This window comes from Coenobita brevimanus, chromosome 108 (assembly GCF_032717465.1).
Source record: "Coenobita brevimanus isolate Jiangsu-jjx chromosome 108, ASM3271746v2, whole genome shotgun sequence".
Taxonomy (NCBI): domain Eukaryota; kingdom Metazoa; phylum Arthropoda; class Malacostraca; order Decapoda; family Coenobitidae; genus Coenobita; species Coenobita brevimanus.
The window spans coordinates 16,946,536-16,968,006 of record NC_137061.1 but is presented as its reverse complement, the minus strand read 5'-3'; the positions used below and the strand labels follow the sequence as shown (position 1 = coordinate 16,968,006).

The 21,471-nt window shown below is 41.6% G+C and overlaps 1 protein-coding gene across 1 annotated transcript in view; it reads right to left on the bottom strand.

Annotated features, from left to right (window-relative positions):
• LOC145417030 (alpha-L-fucosidase-like) overlaps positions 1-19,962 on the bottom strand; it is a 33,511-nt gene extending 13,549 nt beyond the window's left edge. The window contains exons 1-2 of the mRNA XM_080285870.1: positions 19,780-19,962; positions 5,210-5,269 (exon numbers count right to left, since the gene is read on the bottom strand). Coding sequence (XP_080141996.1) covers positions 5,210-5,269; positions 19,780-19,962 — 243 coding nt within the window. The remainder of the gene's footprint in view (positions 1-5,209; positions 5,270-19,779) is intronic.
• Positions 19,963-21,471: the final 1,509 nt, after the last annotated feature.

The following is a 21,471-nucleotide window of genomic DNA, read 5'->3' as shown; positions in this document are numbered from 1 at the left end:
TTATTATTATTATTATTATTGTTATTATTATTATTATTGTGGTGCTTATGAGGTGTGGCTGGAGAGTACGGATGAGGTGTCATATGATAGGTATAAGGAAAAGAGGAATATGGCGAGAAAGGCTGTGCGTGATGCTACAGTGGTAGCATACGAGAGGTGGGGTAGGCAGTTAAATGAGAATATTCAACAGACTAAGAAAATGTTTTGGAAGGAGGTGAAAAGGGTGAGAAAGGGAGAGTTTGGGAAGGAAGAGCAATTAAAAGCAGAGGATGGAAGGATGTTAAGTGAGATGGATGCAGTAAGGATGAGATGGGCAGAGTATTTTGAAAGATTGTTAAATGTAGAGGAGGAAAGAGAGGCTGAGATTGTGGCGGATGGAAGGGTGGAAGGAATAAATGTGTTGGGAGAGCTGAATGATTCTTTGATCACGATGGAGGAAGTGCAGGAGGCAGTAAAGAAGATGAAAACAGGGAAAGCTGTAGGTATGGATGGGTGTGATGTGGAATGCCTGAAAGGTGGTGGAGCGACTATTAATGAGTGGTTAGTAAGGCTGCTGAATGTGTGTTTTCTGAGTGGTATGGTGCCGATTGACTGGACAAGTGCTTGTATGGTTCCACTGTATAAAGGTAAGGGTGATAAGAATGAATGTACTAGCTTTAGGGGTATAAGTCTGTTGAGTGTTGTAGGTAAGGTGTATGGCAGAGTGTTAATTAAGAGAGAAAGGGTACGGAGGGAGTGACTGGTGATGAGCGGTGTGGCTTTAGGAGAGGAAGGGAATGCGTGGATCAGGTGTCTGCTGTGAGACAGGTGTGTGAAAAGTATTTAGCGAAAGGTAAAGATGTGTTTTGGGCAATCATGGATTTAGAGGAAGTGTATGGTAGAATTGATAGGGAGGCTTTATGGACTGTTTTGAGATTGTATGGACCTGATGGTAGGCTGTTAAAAGAAGTGAAAAGTTTTTATGTAACTAGCAAAGCATGTGTAAGAGTAGGAAATACTGTGAGTGATTGGTTTCCTGTGAGAGTGGGGCTGTGGCGGGGATGTGTGATGTCACCCTGGTTATTTAATTATTATATGAATGGTGTTGTAAGGGAGGTAAATGCAAGACTGTTAGGTGAAGATTTGAGTCCGGTGAATGCTGATGGTAGAGGGTGGAATCTGAATCAGCTGCTGTTGCATATGATACTGCACTGGTGGCGGATTCGGAGGAGAGATTGAGACAGTTGGTAAAGGAGTTTCAAAGAGTGTGTGCAAGGAGGAAATTGGGAGCAAATGAGAATGAGAGTATAGTGATGAAGTGTACAAGGTTGGCAGTTGGTAGGAGGATGAATTTAGTTTTGAATGGTGAGTTGCTTGAGGAGGTAGTGTTTTAAGTATTTAGGGTCACACGTTGCTGTGGATGGAAGAATAGATGTAGAAGTGAAGTTAAAATAAATGAAGTAGGAAAGGTGCTGGGAGGAATGAAAAAAGTGTTTAGATGCCGTTCGCTTAGAATGGATAAAAAGAAGGCTGTATGAGGGTGTAATGCTACCGACTGCGTTATATGGGGCTGAAACATGGAATATGGGTGTAGCAGAAAGGAAGAGTTTGAATGTACTGGAGATGAGATCTCTGAGGAGTATGTGTGGAGTGGAAAGTTTGAATGTAATGCAGATGAGATGTGTGAGGAGTATGTGTGGAGTGTCGCGTATGGATCGAGTGAGAAATGATGAAGTGCTAAGGAGAACTGGAGTTATGCGGGAGATGGCTGATCGAGTTGAGCAGAGAGTGTTGCGATGGTTTGGGCACATGGGAAAAACAGATGAAGTGCGACTGGTGAAAAAGAACTGAATCGGATGTGACAGGTGTAAGGCTGAGAGGAAGACCACGAATAGGATGGATGGACAGTGTGAAGAGAGTGTTAGATGCAAGAGGGATGTCTGATGAGCAAGGAAGAGTGGCTGTGCGTGATAGGAATGATTGGAAAGAAATTGTGAATGAATTAATGGTGACGCGGCCCTGAGGGAATGTTCTCCCGCATTTGGTCTGATCAGCTTTGGATCAAGTCAGGTGCGGGTAAGGGGATGGGTCCATTATGATGTGGCAGGGGTAAACCAGCTCTGCTGTCTGGTCCTGCTGCGGATGTCGCTGATTGCACCGTGCAGTTGACCCTCGTGCAGTGTGATGCGATGAGGATCTGTCCCTTCTCCCACTGGGTCTAAGATACGAACAAATGCGTGTGCGTGGATGAGTAAATTGGGAGTGTGTTGTCCTGTCTCGGCCACCTCCTTTTCTTTGGGGGAAGCAGCCTAAGTATATAGATAGATAGATTATTATTGTAGCAGGAGGGGCGCCCATCATCGACTTACTCGTTGTTGTGCTGTCTACAGGTGACTTTACTGTACACTGAGTGACAACCAATGGGTTTCATGTAACCCAGGAAACCATTTGCTACTCTGAGCGGCAACCATATAACCAAATGACGACTGGTGGTCTGGTGGGTTACAGTGCTCCAGCTGGATGAAGCCTGTAATGGTTTCCGCTTGAGAAATGGTTGAGGTTTATTGCTCACGTGGCGCCTCTCAGGGTCGAGTGAGCTTGGTCACCTTGACCTTCAGTGTTGGGACCGAATACCCTAGCCCGGGACCCTCACGATCCTGATGGGGAAGAAAAGGAATGGCTGCTGCTGCTGCTGCTCCTGATGATGATGATGATGATGATGATGATGATGATCCTTTTAGCCGAGAGACGTCATTTGTATTCACTTGTACTTTAACCTTGATTAGACCAGAAGGGGATAACAATATCTGACTTCCAGCATATACACAGATACACAGACCACACAAATTGTCTGACTTACAGGGGAGTGACGGAGGAAAAAAAAGGAACAGAAGTTCTGATTTAACCCTTCCAGCCTATGGATACAATTTTCAGTTTATCCTGCTGCTACTGACCAGTTTTATTTACATTAATAGGGCATTTAAGTGAAGGAGTTAACGAAGGCTACATCCATCCAGGTGAAGGGGTAATAAAGACCATATGTAAACCTTGGATAATTTCATCTGTAGACTGCATGACTAGAGTGAAAAGGACGCCGTCGTGGTTGTGCCATCATATCATCATCATCATCTCGACCTCTTTTCCCGCCCAAGGTTTTGGTAGGTACGAACAGAAACAATGAAAATACGAAAGTAGGAGAGCCATGAAGAGCATTCACACGTCATTCAAGCCCTAGCAATCGTGGCGCCATCTCACAAGCGTAGAAATCTGCTCAAGCTGTTCATGTATCTTCGAGATTTTCACACACACACACACACACACACACACACACACACACACACACACCTCTGCCAGACAGAGTAATTCTCTTGACAATGGAGTTAAATGAGAGGTGTGTCAAACCCTTACCATGTACAGTCTGCTCCAGGAGTCGTGTTACCCCCTGCCACCCCGCTCTGGCTCATGTGGCAACGGCGCACTATATACTTGTGTGGGTAGGAGGCAGACAGCAGAGATTTATCGTATAGTGTGATACAGCAAATCGACATATTAAGATACGATTGAATGAAATAGAGGATATAATAGGGACTCTGTATGAGGGTATGTGGTGTTACTTATAATGCTACCTCTGATAAAGAAAATGGTGGCGAGGTGAAAGAGGTAGGATGATGGAGGGGGTGTGGTAAAGGAAGGGAGAAAAGGGAGGGGGAGTGTCAGGAGAATGGGAAGGTGAAAGGAGGAGGTGGTGAAGCATCGAAGCACCGTGAATGGGAGACGAAGGGAGGAAGGGAAGGGGAATGAAGCTGTCCCACGTTTCCACTGGGTTATAATGGGTAATAGTGATACTGTCCTAGCTCCCTTCCGTCATTGTCTTACATGCCTCTAGGGGGAGAAGAGTAGGAGGTTATGGGGACATCCAGGCCCTAAAAACTCACAAGGCCTTAGTAATCGTAAACTGTGAGGTGTTCGTAACCCTGCAGTTCACAAGTTGTTTTGCCGCTTCATTCTCACTTCGGCATTCCCGTTCTCCTGACCTGCCTCCCTCCCCCCTCTCCCCTCCCTTACTGTGGGTAACAGCACATCACCTTACAGAGATTCCACATTATATTATATCCCCGGTGGGTCATTCGACTGCATGTTAATATGTCGATGTACTGTATCACAATACTTAATACGAAAAATCTCTGCTGTCTGCCTCCCACCCACACGACTAGTACGCCGCTGTCACATGAGTGAGAGCGGGATGGCAAAGGGTAACATGGTCCCCGAAGCCGACTGTACTCCTCCGTAAATACTTCATCCAGCAAAATCCCTGTAAACTCTACCTTCACTGACCTTCATACCTTGTTTTCTCACACATTTATCTTATCTATCCAGCTTCTTCGTGGCTTACCATATTTCCAAACACCTCCGAACTCACTCACATAGACCCTATTCTTCTCATTTCTTGGTTCTGGAGAGCGACGCCTTCATGTGGTGGCACTGATATAACTACGTATCAACTACACGGTTATACACAAGCCCCTCAACTAACTCCCCATCCCCTGGAAGGAGGATGGTGGACTGGGCTGTGACAACTTAAGCCTACAATCACTGGGTTCACTTTTCAGATGAGCCTGGTGCGACAACAACAACAACAACAACAACTTCTCTTCATGCGACTATACTATTTAAGCTCGCTCCTCTACATTATTATCAACAGGCTCCTTACTCCACATCTTTAGCGAATCGCGTTATATCTCATCCCCTTCTTTCTATGCATTCCACACACATTCCCCAATAGTCCCAGATCCACTACTATTACTTTCTCATTCTGTCATGCATAGTCCCACTTCCACTGCCTTTACTTTCTACTTCGTGCATTCATACCATTACAAAGTCTGACACTGATACGTTAATGTGGGTACTAACACACTTTCATGCCATCCTCTTGCAGCCTCCACACCCAGTCCTCTGTTTTATATCAAGACATTCATTGCACCAACTACATTTCCCTCTGCTCTCCTGATTAACTCTAGGACTAACGTAGCTCAGTCAAGTCGTCTGTCAGTAGCTGGAATATGAGTCTAGAGTTGTCCCGACCATGACATGACTAAAGGAAAAGGAATGAAAAATCTCAGGTTCCCATGCGTCTCACTCTCAGCTGAATAAAATGGCCTGGTGTTAGTTGAATAAAATACCAGGGCTGCTCCGATTATGAGAGGGTTAAAGAAAAAGCTGTCTGACTTACCAGCTCATACAACTCTGGCATGGTTTTCCTGGTCACAAACTCGTGTGTTTGGAAGCTGTTCTACTTAAGGTGCTTTTTTTCTCACCAACAAAACGCTTCTGTAATCATTTTATAAGCTTGTTTCTGAAACCTACCATCATTTCGAATTGGGCACTTTTTTTCTTTTCTTTTCTTTTTTTTTTTCACACCCGCGAGCACCAAGTGAGCGGGTGTTATATTTTGGTCGGCACGCTGCATGCTGGCGTGTGTTAGCTGTGAAATTCGAGCAATTTTTGTGTGATTTTCACCAATTTCGTGAGAGTTGAGGTTCAGCAAGGGTCTGCGTGAATAGGTCAAAAGTGAAGGACACACGGCACAGTCAACTAAACCGCTGAGTTGATATAGATAAACATGGTGAAAGAGATATTAAAGGTAAGGAAAGGATGAAAGAACTGAGTTTTGAAAATAATCAATCAAACTTCAAAGTCAGTGATGAAAGTCAAAATTTGACTTGCGTGAGTCTGTGTGAGCTAAATCACTGAAACAGTTTTGATTCTGCTCTTGAGCAAACTTGCTGGAAGAGTTGAGGGTCAGTCAAGGGGCTAAGGTAGGCATTTGAAAACAACAGGCCAAGTGGAAGGTGGCATGGCAAGGTCAACTTAAAGAGTTTTCTCCTGTTTATACCAAACCGGGTGGAATGGTTCAGGGTTAAGCAAGAGCAAAGGAATCTGACTTTGAGAATAATCAGTCAAAGGATATGGTCACAGGGCAAAGTCAACTATTAAGATTATTTCGTAAGGCCAACTTAAAGACTGCTGACCTGACCTAGAATAAACTTGGTGAAAGGGCTACGGGTAGAGTGAGGATGAATGCACTGAATTCTGCGAAAAATCAGTGAAAGGCAAAGGTCACAGGATAAGATCAAATGTCGATCCACTTATCGGTGTGTGTGTGTGTGTGTGTGTGTGTGTGTGTGTGTGTGTGTGTGTGTGTGTGTGTTCTCCATTTGGCCAGTATTCCTGTTTTATTGCTAATGTCGGCAGTGACCCAAGTGTGCATGAGGTACAGCAGGTACATTCTCTCTCTCTCTCTCTGTATGTGTGTGTGTATGAGAGAGAGAGAGAGAGAGAGAGAGAGCATTACAGTTGAAACATTTTGGATCATAGTTTGATCAGATTTGAAGAGAATGTTGTGAGTCAGCCCTGGACTGGCCTACCGGTTTTGAGGAAAAAACAAATGAAAGTCCAATTAAATTCACAGAGTTGGCCATGTTTGACCTCTTTGATCCGATTTACACTAAACCTGGTGAAACTGTTGAGGATCAGACATGGATGAAGCGATTCGATTTTGACAAGTCAAAGGTCAAGGTCAAAGAGCAAGATCAGTGGTTCAGTTCCAAGACCAATTACAGCTGGCGGGCTTTGCACTTTTTTAAGACTAAAGGTAAAGGCGGGGGCAGACGCCATCGGGCGTTTAGCCGCGGTGCTAATCTTCGTAACTTAGGCCTGTGGCGATTTTTTCACCCAATATTCAGGGATACAAGGCCACTGCATCATCCAGGTTACCACAGTTACCTCCCCTCAGTGTTACTCTGTGCCCGTATTAATAAAAACTCCTAGGAGTAAAAAGTTCCTCTCAAAGTGAAATTTGGCTCCTAACTTCTAGAAGTACTCCTAAAAGTTACTTTCAACTCCTAAGTTTACTCGTAAAATCGCTAAAAAATAAAAGTCCTTCACAAGAACTTCTAAGGAGTTAGTAAGATTTTTAGTGACACTAAACACAGTAGCTGCATCCCTAAAACGTCAAGAGACAAGACAACATAGACCATGGCTGACCGACGCCACCCACCACGCAGAAATTTTCGAGCTCGGAAGGATGCATTCATAGAATATGATGATCAAGAACGTGTAAGAAGGTACCGTTTCGATCGTGAGGGCATTCTGTTTATTACTGATTTAGTAAGAAATGTACTGGAAAGGCCCACACATCGAAACCATCCTCTCACATCCGAGATGAAAGTGTTGATACAATAATACTTAGGTACCTTGCAACTGGAAAAATGCAGCAGTGTAATTGTGATGACTTTGGACCATCACAGCCATCAGTGAGCAATGTGATAACGGAAACACTGCTCTAACTGCATCACACATTAAGAGGTTTGTGAAGGTCCCTCGTACACTCCCTCCGTCCAGTTTCTCTTTCTCCTGAACTTATCTGCAGCCGTGGAATCTTGAAATTGTGCCATTGTTGACGGTCACTGTGCCATGTGCACACGATGCCCCGATGGTAGCAGGCACGATCAGCTGACCAAACGATGTGTTTACATTTTATCCATGTTATCGACATTCGTAAAGAATCATAATATATGATCAAATAGATGTTGTTTCTACATATAAAAACTAGTTTTATTCATTTTTAAACTACTTACTGATACTCTAAGGCTTTGCAATGGTAATTTTTTAAATATATTAAGCAGAGATTCCTTGTGTTGGTAACACTTTATGGAAGGAGCGAAATTACTACTACGAGTCCTCCTAGGAGGAACTTTTAGAAGCTACTCTCAGCTACAACCACTTTTAGTAGTAATTTTAAGAGTACTTCTAGAAGTTTTTATTAATACAAGATTTAACCTGAGTCTAGTGATGCCCTGCCCGCACCAGGATGCGAACCATGACGCTATCAGACTAGCAATTTCGCAGTCAGCAACGGTGACCACTCAGCTACCACTGTTAAACATTAATCTTGCTCCTATCAGAGGAGTTTAGAACACCCTAGTAGTGGAGAGACTAATGGAAACTATAACTCAATCCTCCATATTTAAAGGTCTCTCCTTAGCAGAGTAAAATCATCTGAGGATAATAAGAATAACCTTGACATGATGCCCCTCTCATGCCAATGATTTTTATTATTATTATTATTTTTTTTTTCATCTGGCCACCACCGGGCTATTGTACTCAGCAAATGAGGATCTCTTGTTGTGGTGGAGTTAGTGAAGGCAACATCAAAATTTTCCAGTTCGTAATTTCTCCTGGGCTGAATAAAACCGTCTGAAGATAACACGAACATCCTCAAAAGGTGTGTTTGAAGTGAACGGCTTAATGAAATTCATGATAAGAAGAAGGATTAGATAAACACCTACCGACTCCACAAGCGTCGTTAAGGCAGATAAACAGCAATTACTAAATCACAATCTTCCCTGACAGCACGACCCGCCAATCTCGGTGGCAGATACAAACCCTCAACTGTAATGCTTGGTGAACAGGCACATGGAGGAATTAAAACGCCGAAGACTCTGACCAGTTTTAGAATCATACTCCGTTTCTTTCACCTCCTCACTGGACATACTAACCAAAGATCCATTGGTGGTTTAAATATACAAACTTATTATCAGTTCTCTCGTGACAGAGAGATTGGTAGAATTCAGGAGAGAATTGTCTGTTATTAAGGAGTTACAAAGAAAACGCACCCAGATTTTATAACATAACTAGAAACATGCTAATCAGTTTACCATCCAACATCTTAAAGGCACCGCTGAACATAAAGCATCTTTCCTATCACAACCTTCTTTCTGATCGTCAGTATGGGTTCCGTCAGGGACTCTCCACGGGCGATATTCTCACCTACAGTTCAGACTCCTGGTCATCCTCCTTTCGGGACTTTGGCGAAAGTGACATCTCAAAGGCTTTCGATCGAGTCTGGCATAAATCTTTAATTTCCAAACTGCCCTCTTACGGTTTCTATCCTTCTATCTGTGTCTTCATCTACCGCTGTTGTAGACGGCCACCGTTCTTCTCCTAGATCTATCAACAGTGGTGGTCCTCAGGGCTCTGTCCTATCACCAACTCTCTTCCTTTTATTCATCAATGACCTTCTAAGCTGTACATCTAACCCTATCCACTCGTATGCTGATGATTCCACCCTTCACCTTTCCACTCGGTTCTCGCAACGTCCATCTCAGCAGTTACTTCAACAAACAAGGGATGAGGCTATGGCACACCTAATGTCTGACTTGGCTCATATCTCTGACTGGGGTAAAAATAATCTTGTTGTTTTTAATGCATCAAAGACTCAACACAATCTTCCACAGGAGTGCCCACTGATGTCTAATAATATCCAGCTTAATCCTGCATCATCCTTGAGCATGCGTGGGGTTTCAGTCACTCGGGACTTATCTTGGAAAGATCATATTACATCTCTTGTAAAATCTGCTTCCAAGAGATTAAGTGTGGTAAACCGACTCTGTACTTTCCTTACCCCTGCACAGTTGTTGACTTTATACACGGGTTTTATTCGCCCCTGTGTAGAGTACAACTCTCACGTGTGGGGAGGCTCCCCACATAAAGCTCTTCTCAACAGGGTGGAGTCAAAGGCTTTTCGTCTCATTAACCCTCCTCCTCTTACTGGCTCCCTTCAACCTCTGTCTCTCCGCCGCACTGTTGCATCTTTATCTCTTTTCTATCGCTACTTCGGTGGTCACTGCTCCTCTGAACTGTCTGCGTGCATTCCTCCACCTCTACGACGGGCGCGTAGCACCCGTCTAGCAACAAATTCTCATCCCTTTTCTGTCCAACTCTCTAATCCAAGAGATAACCGTTACTTCCAGTCCTTCATTTATGCAACAGATCAATTCTGGAACTGTCTCCCTCTGTCTGTATTTCCTACTTCCTATGATCTCTAGTCTTTCAGACGCATTGTGTCCAGGAATCTCGAAATGAACGGGTCTTGAATTTAGCTGTCTTTTGTACTTTTTTTTTTTTTAAGGAACGGTTTGCGAGCTCCTGGCCTTTGGTTCCTTCTTCCTTGAATTAAAAAAATATATTTAATGCTACAGTACCAGCAGGTTACTAACCTGAACGACTTAAAACTACTACAATTATATTAGTTCATAAAACAGGCAAAGATCTATCACATAAATATATTAAATTACGGTCCCATCTCGCTACTTGATATAATAGGCAATGTGTTGGAAAATATCATATATACAAGACTGACATAATTAAAGACCAAATAAATACAAGGCAACATGGTCCTAGAGGAGGGAGAGGTACTCACGCGACAGTTACAATAACAAATGAGGCATTATGTAATGCAAAATGGACAGGAGACCAGGTTACTATTGTTTTATTAGATGTTGGGTAAGCTTGTCCCAGCATGTTCTTGCAGCATCATTATTATCGGATGTGTTATTAAAACTGGCTGGGCGAAGGTTTACGCGGGCTATAAATTCCCTGACTTACGTTAATGGACTGACTGAGAAGGAAAGCACCCAAAATGTTGTAGGGCTTATCATAAAGTCGGAAAGGAAGAGGAGGACAGAGGAAGGATTAATTGGTGATGGAGTGATTTTCAGTTGAAGAAACAAGTGTCGGGATATAACCCAACATGCGAGAGCAGTATTTTGTGAGCAAGTGACAATTACAAACACATACAAGTGTGACTGAGAAGGAAAGCACCCAAACATTACCCTAGAATAAGACACGCAACCAACTGATTTACATTCAGGTCCCTAAAGTGTTTCCAGGTCCAGGTAACGAACTAGTCGTTAATGGAACACCTATAGTTATTAAATGTGATGAGACTGCATCCTACTTAACAACGTGTAACCAGCAACGATACAGAAAAGCCAGCCGTATCCTATCATCATTTATCAAGACACTGGGGCTCGTCCTTGGAGCTCTCAGTATTAATAAACGGGCTTGTATATAACTTTGGTTCAGTCAAAATCCCTAGCACGTCAGTAATATTTTGTATTTGTTTTTCTTTGTTGTGCATGTGTTTTTTCGTGCCTTTTCTTTCATTGTTTACCTCTGATCATTTTTTATGGGTATGTGGAGAGGATGGAGGGTGAAAGACTGACGAAGAGAGTGTATGTGAATGAGGTGGAGGAGGGAGAGGGAGGGGGAGGCCGAGGATGAGATGTAGGGATGGGGTGGAGAGGTATATAAGAGAGGGGGGTGTGAGTTGGGAGCACGGCAGTGAAATGGCGGGGGACACGGCGACGTGGAGGCGATTTGTTTGTGGCCACCCCGAACGGGATTGAGGCGTCTGGCAACAGATAGATAGAAAAGATAGATAAGTCTCTTCCCACCAACACTGCCCTGTGGTCTATTTCTACACCTTCTTCTACAGTTATCAGTATTTCTCATTTGCCACTTATATATTTTTCTTTCATTATTATTATTATTTATTTATTTATTCTACCCGTATCAGTATTTTAACCCCAACTTTTACATCCATATATGTGGCATTATGGCAGGTGGATTGTCTCGCTCTCCGCGTCGCGTGTGTGTGAGTCAACACTATGGCTCAAACTGTTTGGATCTGATTTAGACCAAACTTGGCGGATGGGCCGAGAGTCAGCCGAGGGATTGACCTACTGTTCTTGAGAATAATAGGCCAAAGGTCAAGAACGCAGAACAAAGTCAAGTCAAACACTTTGATTTGATTTAGACTAAATCTGGTGGAATTGTTGTAGGTCAGGCAAGGAATGGTGAATGGTCAAGGTCAAGGAGCAAGGTCAAGGTTTCAACCCATAAACCAATTATGCTCGTACATTCTCTGAAGGCTCTTTCCCGATTGTCATTAATCCTTTCTGCCCGAGGACGGATTTTCTTCCCTTTGCAAGAAGTTTTGTTCAAATGTGGATGGATCTGTAGTAGTGGAGGGGTTGATTAATGTTATAGCCAAACCCCCTGTTCCAAAGGTTTCCCCTCGTGTGCATAATATCCTCTGAAGATAGAAAAAGACAGGCTTTCAAAGGCGTCACTGGATCGAATGTTGTAATCTTGCTGCTGCCACACGAATTTATTAAGATCAGAACACCCTGTGGAAGTTAACTGAATGTACTATTGTGGCCAGGAGTTCTTAGCCACCCTCGTCCAGCCAACCCGTGAATGTGGCAGCGTCGCATTCGATGCATTTCTGTCGAAAAATATCCCTTCAGCTTTGGGCTTGTACTAATGGATAAAGCAATAGTACTATTTACTTTGAAGGTTTGACTCTGATATCACGAATATATCATAATGATTATTTAATAACTTGTTTCTCGTACAGAGCCAAACAAGTGACAAATATATATATTTGGTTCCACTCCAACACGTCCTATAGGTTTGAACCAGCGAACACAGAGTGAACAAGTTCGAAGCATTCATTCGTTAACATGAGAGAGAGAGAGAGAGAGAGAGAGAGAGAGAGAGAGAGAGAGAGAGAGAGAGCGTGTATGGTGGGCGCCTGTGAATTTTGGAATAATGAGGTGGAGGCAGACTGGCGCAGGGAAATGCAAGGGGTGAGAAACCCTGGATTTCTGTGATCCATTGAAAACAGGCCGCAGTGTGATTATTTCTTCCATCAGTCACTAGAACTTTCATTGCTTTGTGATAAATTTTTTTAGGATTGCTTTCGTTGAAGTAATGAATTAAGAGATAAATGCTGTTGGTTTAACAAAAAACTGTGCTTAAGAAAGTAATTTGCCTCTCTGTCCAGAGAGAGATATCCAGTTAATGAGAAAAATACTCATGAGTTTGCCAAAAATCTCCAGGTGCCAACCACCAGAGAGAGAAAAAAATGCGAACATAAGGCATTTAACAGAAGTTACGCGGCCTGCCAAATCATTTGACAAAGTCTACTGGCGTTACCCAGAATAAAACCCATCTTTCATTATGTCCGACGAGACGTTATCGTGGGATTAAACTCCTTCATCAGCCAAAGGAAAGATTCCCTGTTTAGCTCGAGCACCTTATTTACTCATATCGCATAAAATCATGTGTATGTAGCCGGAATGAAGCCCCTTATCTACGGCCTGGCAAACTCCCTGTAAAGAGTACCCGGTACTATTTTCTACCGACAGACTGAGTTAAGCGGTGAGACTCATCTTTCGTGTAAGGAAATCCACCCCGCCTGTGTGTGTGTGTTCTTACCTAATTGTTCTTACCTAATTGTATCTTTACAGGAATGAGTCAAGCTCGTATTGTCCCGTGTCTTAGACCATATTTATCGTACATATCCTTAAATTTGTGAATTGTTTTGGCACACACTATTTCATTCGATAGTGCATTCCATTGATCAATTGCTCTGTTTGGGAAACTGAATTTCCTTACGTCTTTATCACCTCTCCTTATGCAGTTTTTTGCAGTGTCCTCTTGCTGATGCTTCTCCATATGTTAAGTAATCATTTATGTCTATTTTCTCCTTTCCTGATATGCACTTATATAGCATTATCATGTCACCTCTTTTCCTTCTCTCCTGTAGTGTTGGTAGATTCAGTTTATTTAGTCTTTCTTCATAGCTTAGGTCCCTTAAGCTTGGTATCCATCTTGTAGCGGCCCTTTGAACTTTTTCAATCTTGTCTATATGCTTTTTGAGATGAGGACTCCAGACTACTGATGCATATTCCAGGGTTGGTCTAATGAATGATGTTATTATCCTTTTTAGCATGTCTTCATTTATGTATGTGAATGCTATTCTCATATTTGCAAGCAGTGTATACATGTTCCGTACCTTCTCGCTGATGTGGTCAGCCGGAGATAGTCTGTTATTGATAATCACACCTAGGTCTTTCTCTCTTTCTGATGTGTATAGGGTTTTATTTCCTAACTTATAATCCCAATCAGGTCTTTTTCCACTTTTACCAAGCTTGATTACATGACACTTGTCCACATTGAATTCCATTTGCCATGTACTACTCCATTCATGAAGTTTATTTAATTCTTCTTGTAGCTCCCTACAAGAGTCTGTGCTAGTAATTCTCCTTTGTATTTTTGCATCATCTGCAAACATATTCAGATAGCTCTCATTTCCAGTGTTACTGTTTATATCATTTATGTACACTAAAAACATGATTGGTGCCAGCACCGAACCCTGTGGTACTCCACTAGTCACTTCTTTCCATGATGAGTAGTTTCCTCTTAGTACTGTCCTCATTTCTCTTTTTATGAGAAAGTCTTGCATCCAACAAAACAGTTTGCCTCGAATTCCTCCTTGATGGTACAGCTTCCATAAAAGTCTTTGGTGTGGTACTGTGTCAAAGCTTTCTTGAAATCTAAATAGATACTGTCCACCCATCCTTCCCTTTCCTGTATTGTGTTTGTTACTCTGTCATAGTAGCTCAACAGATTAGTAACACATGATTTTCCTTTTCTGAAACCAAACTGTCTTTCTGTTATCATACTGTGTTTTTCTAGATGATTTACCCAAGCTTTTCTTATAAGTTTTTCTAATACCTTGCTTACAACACTAGTCAGTGATACTGGTCGGTAGTTGAGAGGATTTTGTCTATTTCCTTTCTTGAATAAGGGGACTATATTTGCTTTTTTCCAAATATCAGGTAGTTTCCCTTGACTCAAAGATTTCTTGAAAATTAAAAATAATGGTTTACTTAACTCATTTGCACATTCTCGTAACACCCAACATGAAATTTCATCAGGACCACTTGCTTTTCCTCTGTCTAATCTACTTAACTCCTCTTGTATTACTTTTTCTGCTATTTGTATATCTGGTAGTATGTGTGGACATGCGTGTTCCACATAGTCTCTCTCAAAATTTTTTTCTTCTGTAAAAACTAATTGGAAATTCTTATTTAGTGCTTCACAAATATCTTTCTCTTGTGTATAAGTGATTCCCTCGTCCGTGATGGATTGTATTATATCTTTTACTTTGGTTTTGCTTCTGATATAGCTGTAAAACAGCTTTGGTTGATCACTACTTTTATTTATTATATCCTCCTCAAACTGTTTTTGGGCTTCCCTCCTTATTCTTGTATAGTCGTTTCTTGCCTGTTTGTAATTATTATATGCCCTTTCACTATTGTGTCTTCTGTATCTATTCCACAACAAATCTCTTCTTTCTTTAGATTTTTTACATTCTGTATTGAACCATTTCTGTATTTTCTTATCTGCTTCTTTGTGCTGTGGGATGTAATTCTGGACTCCTATTTCATAAAATTCACAAAATTTTTTATATACAGCATTTAAATCTTGTCCTCTAAGCTCATTTTCCCAATCAACTTCTAAGAAATACTTCTTTAGGTCTTGATAATTTCCCTTTTTATAGTTTAGTCTCTTTTTGTAACTGTCAGTGCTGTTTACTATGTCATATGCTATCCTGAAGTTATAATTTAGTACTGCATGATCGCTTTTGCCGAGTGGAGGGTGATATATTAAACTGTCAATGTCATTTTCTTGCCTAGTAAATATTAGATCTAGCACTGAAGGTACATCAAGTCCTCTTTTTCTAGTGGTTTCCCTCACATGTTGCGTTAAGAAAAACTCTTGTACGAGATCCAGGAGCTTTTGGTCCCAGCAGCTTTCTTGGCTATTTATATCTAGAGTATTCCAATTTATATTTGTATTGAAATCCCCAGTTAGTATAATTCTTTCCGATTTCTCTTCCATTTTATGTAGCAAGGATCTTATACTCTGAATTGTACTCTCTGCTAGGTCCTCATATTCGTCTCTTTCCCATGTGTTTGATTTGGGTGGCATATACAAATTGGCTACAATTACTTTACCTTCAGATGTGTCGATCTCTACTGCAATCAGTTCTACTTGTGATGGTATATCTAGGTTTATTTCCTTGACTTTTAGATTTTTCTTAGTTAATATTATAATTCCTCCTCCTTTTTTAAATTTCTGTCTCTTCTCCATATATTGTATTCCTTTAAGTTTAGTATGTCATTGGATATCCTTGGTGTTAATTTTGTCTCAGTTAGGCATATTATTTGTGGTTCATTTTCTCTGACATAATCATTCATCTCTAGTAATTTAGATACCATTCCATCCACATTTGAGTACATCAACTTTATCATTTTGTTTATATACTTGTCATGACATGGTTCTACTAACTTCCTCCTTTTTCTTCCATCCTGTTTGTGTACCACTTTCGTACCTGCAATCCTATTACTTTGTAAAAAAATTTCTTCTTGTCCTCTTCTGATCTTCCCTCATTTTTTGTTTTTGCTTCCTCCCTTTTCTCTTTCAGTAATTCCAGTTCCTCTTGTGTTAGACATCTTTTTATCCATACATTTTTGAACTCCTCTTTTTCCATAAGATTCTTTGCATTTTTTAGTATCTCTTCCACAGTGTTTACACTCTGGAAAGTCACATTTAGAGGTCTTGTCTTGCTTTTCTCGTATTTCCCTAACCTTTTGTGTTCCTCTATGTCTTTACTACAGATTTCCTCTGATACTTCTTTCAGTAAGTTCATTACATTTGCCATCTCCTTTTTGTCTCTAGTGATTTTGTTTTTAATTTCTTCCTCTTCTATACCAGTGATTACTATTGATTTATTTATTCCTACTGAATCTCTGACTAACTTTGGATTGTTTTGGATTATTCTTTTCACTTCCTTTTTAATGTTTTTTTCCTCCACCCTTGTTTCTAAGTCTTTCTTTACTTTCACCATTTCAGCATACGTGATTTCTACATCATTTTTGTAGCTTTGCACAGCTTCATTCACCTGTGTTATCTTCTCCTCAATATCACTGCTCTGGTCCATAAGACTGCTTGCTTGTCTAATTGTCTCTGTGTCATTTTTTAACTCTTCCATAACACTCTCGTGATTAAATACTGTACTTCCCATTTCACTCACTTTCTTCCTAAGGGTATTCAATTCCACTGTTAGTTCACTGATGGTTGTGTCTTTCTTATTGGCCTCCTTTCCCAGTTTTTCTATCTCTTCCTTTTGCAAGTGCATTTACTTCTTTATTTCATCAATTTCATTTTTGAAAGCCATTTCTAGATTCTGTACACGTTCAACCAGTCTATTGTGAGTCTCCACTTCAACTAGTTCTTGGTAGAAATCGTCATTTTGCTTTTTACTTTTATCCCTTTTCTTTTCCAAATTTGTTTTACTGAAGTATGTATCCATTTTGTAATACTAAATGAACAGAGTATGTACTTACAGTGTGCACGCTTTCCCGGTCTTTCTGTAGTATAAACAAACCCAGCTGACTCAACGCATCGTGGTTCTTTGTTGTTTCAACCAGTCTTATTTAAACTTATTTCTTTTCCTTTTAATAATGAAAAATCATTTAGTCTAACCTGGTACAGAGCTTGACTCATTCAAAGATAATTATTTAGGTAATGCCTCTGGCCGTGTTGAGCTTGTATGGAGCGCCGGTACAGACGTCCACATCCGACGATGCCGTGTGTGTGTGTGTGTTTGTGTTGAACTGAGTCATCTGACTTGTGGAGCATGATATGCGGATTGGTAGGTTGGTGACTGGGTGGGTGGATTGGTTACCGTAGGCTGGTTGTTTCACAGGCGGATTAGGTGGAGTGGGTGGGCGAGAGGGAGGGGAAAGGGTTGTTGGGCTGGTTAAGTGGGGTGGAGTGGGGTTCGTACATTAAGTGGGGTGGGTGGTGGGGCTACTAGTAGGACAAGGCAAGAGAGGGGTTTGTGTCGTCCTAATTTTGAGACATTCTGTATTGAGTAAGGTTGTGGGGTATATGCGTTGATGGGTGGGTGTGTAGGTGGATGGACGGACTGTGGGAAAACAGGCCACTGGGACTAGGTGATATGAGTTAATGTCCGAGTTGGGAAGAGTTTAGTGTCCAGAAAATCGGTCCACAGGGGATATTATTCTGGAATTATGCTGAAGTAGGTATATATATATCCAGTGGGTTACAACAGGTCCATTGTGCAATACGTCTGTTGGTCAAGAGGTCTGTGTTTCAACTGCACGCATCAGTGGGTGATATAACCACGTCGGATAACAGGTTTATGGGGAAAATAGGTTCATTTATGAAAAATACATCCATGGGTATACGACCATGCAGGAAACCTGTATCCATGGACAGATTCAAGGTCGACGGAAAAATTGGTCCATGGGGAGAAAATACATCAATGGGGAAAATTAGTTCGTGGGAAAATAAATTACGTAAAAAAGTAGGCGTCTTTGAAAAAAAAAAAAAAAAAGTCATTTAGGAAAATAGATCCATGGAGGATTGTGCTCGGAGTGGTGAAAATGTCCATTGCTAATAATATTCATGGGGTGAAAATAGGTCCATAGGGGCACACACGTACTGTAAACATACATGGAATATTTAAAATAAGTGGGACCTAAAATATCCAACTTTTAACAGCGACCGTTGCCTGGAATTAGGCTTACCACTGCACACCTTGCACCAAACAACCATTAGCCAGACCCTATTACCACTTCGTCATCCAGTTATTATATTTCATAATTTACCTTCATTTAGTCATTTAGGCATAGAAAGCCAACCGAAACGAAAGGAAAAATCCCTGTTTAACTGTGTTGAACACCTTTCTCCACCTCATTCCTCTAAAATTCACAGGCACCCACTATTCACTCTCTCTCTCTCTCTCTCTCTCTCTCTCTCTCTCTCTCTCTCTCTCTCTCTCTCTCTCTCTCTCTCTCTCTCTCTCTCTCTTCTGTTAACAAATGAATGTTTCGAACTTGTTCACTCTGTGTTCGCTGGTTCAAACCTACAGGACGTCATGGAGTGGAACCAAATATACATATTTATCACTTGCTTGGCTCTATACGAGAAACAAGTTATTAAATAATCAGTATGATATATTCGTGATATCAGAGTCAAACCTTCAGTGTAAATATTACTATTGCTTTATCCATTAGTACAAGCCCAAAGCTGAAGGGATATTTTTCGACAGAAGTGCATCGAAGGCAACTTCTGTGCTCGTGAATGCGACTCTGCCACATGCACGGGTTGGCTGGACGAGGGTGGCTAAGAACTCCTGACCGCAATAGTACAAGTGACTCCTTCAACTGGAAAAGTCTCTGTTATGCCTAGAAAGATGATTTGGAGATTGCTGAATAAGTTTAAAATGTGCTTTAGTATTGGACACGTTACTTCTTTCAGTTTGATGATCGTTTTTGCTTTGTTTTATCCAGGTCACCACCAGACTAGTTAACTAAGCTTAATGAAGATCTTTTATAAGGACGGAGCTAATGAAAACAATATCTGACCTCCCCAGTGCGTAAAAATCTCCCCTGAACTGAACACAAATTTCTGGCGACGACATGGCCACTGTATATACGTGTGTTCTTACTTAAAGGGCTACTGAAGTTTGTGGTAAGAAGACAAGAAGATGACTTAGATAAATGCCTATTAACTATACAAGGGTCATTAAGACAGATGGTTAGTTGTTATTAAGCAAAAAAAACAATATTCCCCCATTATCGATTTTATATTCAGGTCTCCAACTGTAATGCCTGGTGAACAGTGACAAGGGGGAGGGGGTACAACGTTGCTCAAGTCTGTCCAGTTCAAGAATCAAACTCTGGTTCTTTCGGTTCCTAGGTGGGCGTGCTAACCAATGGACCACCTGGTTCCCCCAAAATGACGATCTTGATATACAAACTTACTGTCGGTTCTCTCCTGTGACTCGGCTTTTGAACTGTAAGAAGGACAAAAGGCATGGGAAGCGTCTGCAGTTTGCCCTCCTTGTTCTTCCTTCTTGACCAACTAAACAAGTAAGTCAGTAAATAATTATATAAATACATAAATGGCTCTGAGAATCTTCCGTAACTAATATTTGTTTATGGAAGAAGAAATAGGGAGATGGGACAATTCTACAGCCTCCTTGTCACTGTGCAAACGAATCATTGTTACGAGCAGCTGTAGTTCGTAATTTTGTGTGTGGATTTTTGACACGTCCTTGCTCGCTTGCCCTGACGCCACACAACCCCGATATCGATAACTGGTGGTGCACTGGTTTCTCCGTCGCACAACTGGAGGATCCAAGGTTCGGTTGGTGGACCGGTCAGACACCTGGACAAAGCTTGTTTCCCCCATGTTACTGTTCACGAAGGAGTAGAATTAAAGACAAAGATTTATTCCTTTCACAACGATGGCGCCCTTTTTGCTTTATTATTGCTTCCATCAGACGATTTCGCTCAGCTTAGAAGATATTATTCCACATGGAGGTGCCAGTGTGTCCAGGCATCTCGAAATTGTACGGATCTGGAATTTGGCTCTCTGTTATCTTGTTTTGTTTTATTTTCTTGGCGGGAACAGTTTGCTGGCTCCTGGCCTTTGGTTCCTTCTTCCTTGCGTAAAAAAAAAAAAAAAAAAAATAGAGCCTTCATTATCCCCACCACTGATGAAAGTCTGTCTTAAGTGAGAAAAAAATCGTCTAGAGGTAAGATGAAGGATCTACGAAAGTCATAATCATACTGCATGGGTTAAGGCAACTGCTGTGTATCGTGTTCTTCAGGAAGATTTGGAATTATCAATACCTGAATGTCTGCATTACCGATCCTCGTGTAGTCACCAGCCATTAATTCAAGCCTTATCATCGGATTTTGAACTGTTGCTTTGACTGGCCAATATACATCATGATACAGAGACTATAAGGGTATTAATAAACAACCCACAACTGGATCATCCTTCATGTCAATCCAATACTGTATTCCGTATTGTTATTAATATTACAAACGTGAGGGATGAAAGGACGGCAGGGTAGTTTTATGTCCCGTGTGTGTGTGTGTGTGTGTGTGTGTGTGTGTGTGTGTGTGTGTGTGTGTGTGTGTGTGTGTGTAAGACCAAATTTTAACTGGCCTTGGTGGGATGGTAAATGGTTAGTCAAGAGGTTAACCCATTGTTGTTGAGGACAATATGTCGAAGGTGAAGGTCACATGCAAGATCAGTATAAACAGTTTTGCTCCGTTTAGACCAAACTTGGTGGACGAGTTTAGGGAAGGGTAAGGATAAACAGCTTAGATTTTGAAAACAAAAAGTCAAAGGTGAAGGCCAGAGGGAAAGGTTAAAGTTCAGCCCATATGTTTCAGTGTTTCAGTTCATTTATGAAGGCTTTACCATGCATGCGTGCTTCGGCCTTGGTTGCCTAATGGCTGCTCTCCACGCTGCCCAGTCTCTAGCGACCCTCTGTTCAGTCCCTTATCCACTTGGTCACACCCTGTGACTTCGTCCTAGGTCTTTTTCGGTCTGCCTCTAGCATCCCTACCCACAACGTTCACACCTCTTGCCCTCCACACCCAGGTGTCATCCTCCATCCTCTTTCTATGCCCAAATAATCTCAGTCTGCCCCTTCTTTCATTGCAGCACTAATGCTCGTACACTGAAGTCCCATCCATCCTCTTGACTCTTCATTGACGATCCTTAACCTCCAGGCCTGTCATTTAAGGACACTACACATCCAGCTAAGCATTATCATCTCTACGGTCAAGCCTACGAATACCCTCTTTTTTACTATCCAGGCCTCACTTCCCTACAGCATTACATCACGAAAATGTGTTGCATGTAAGTACTCCTTAGCACGAAGGGAGAGCCCTCTCAATGTCA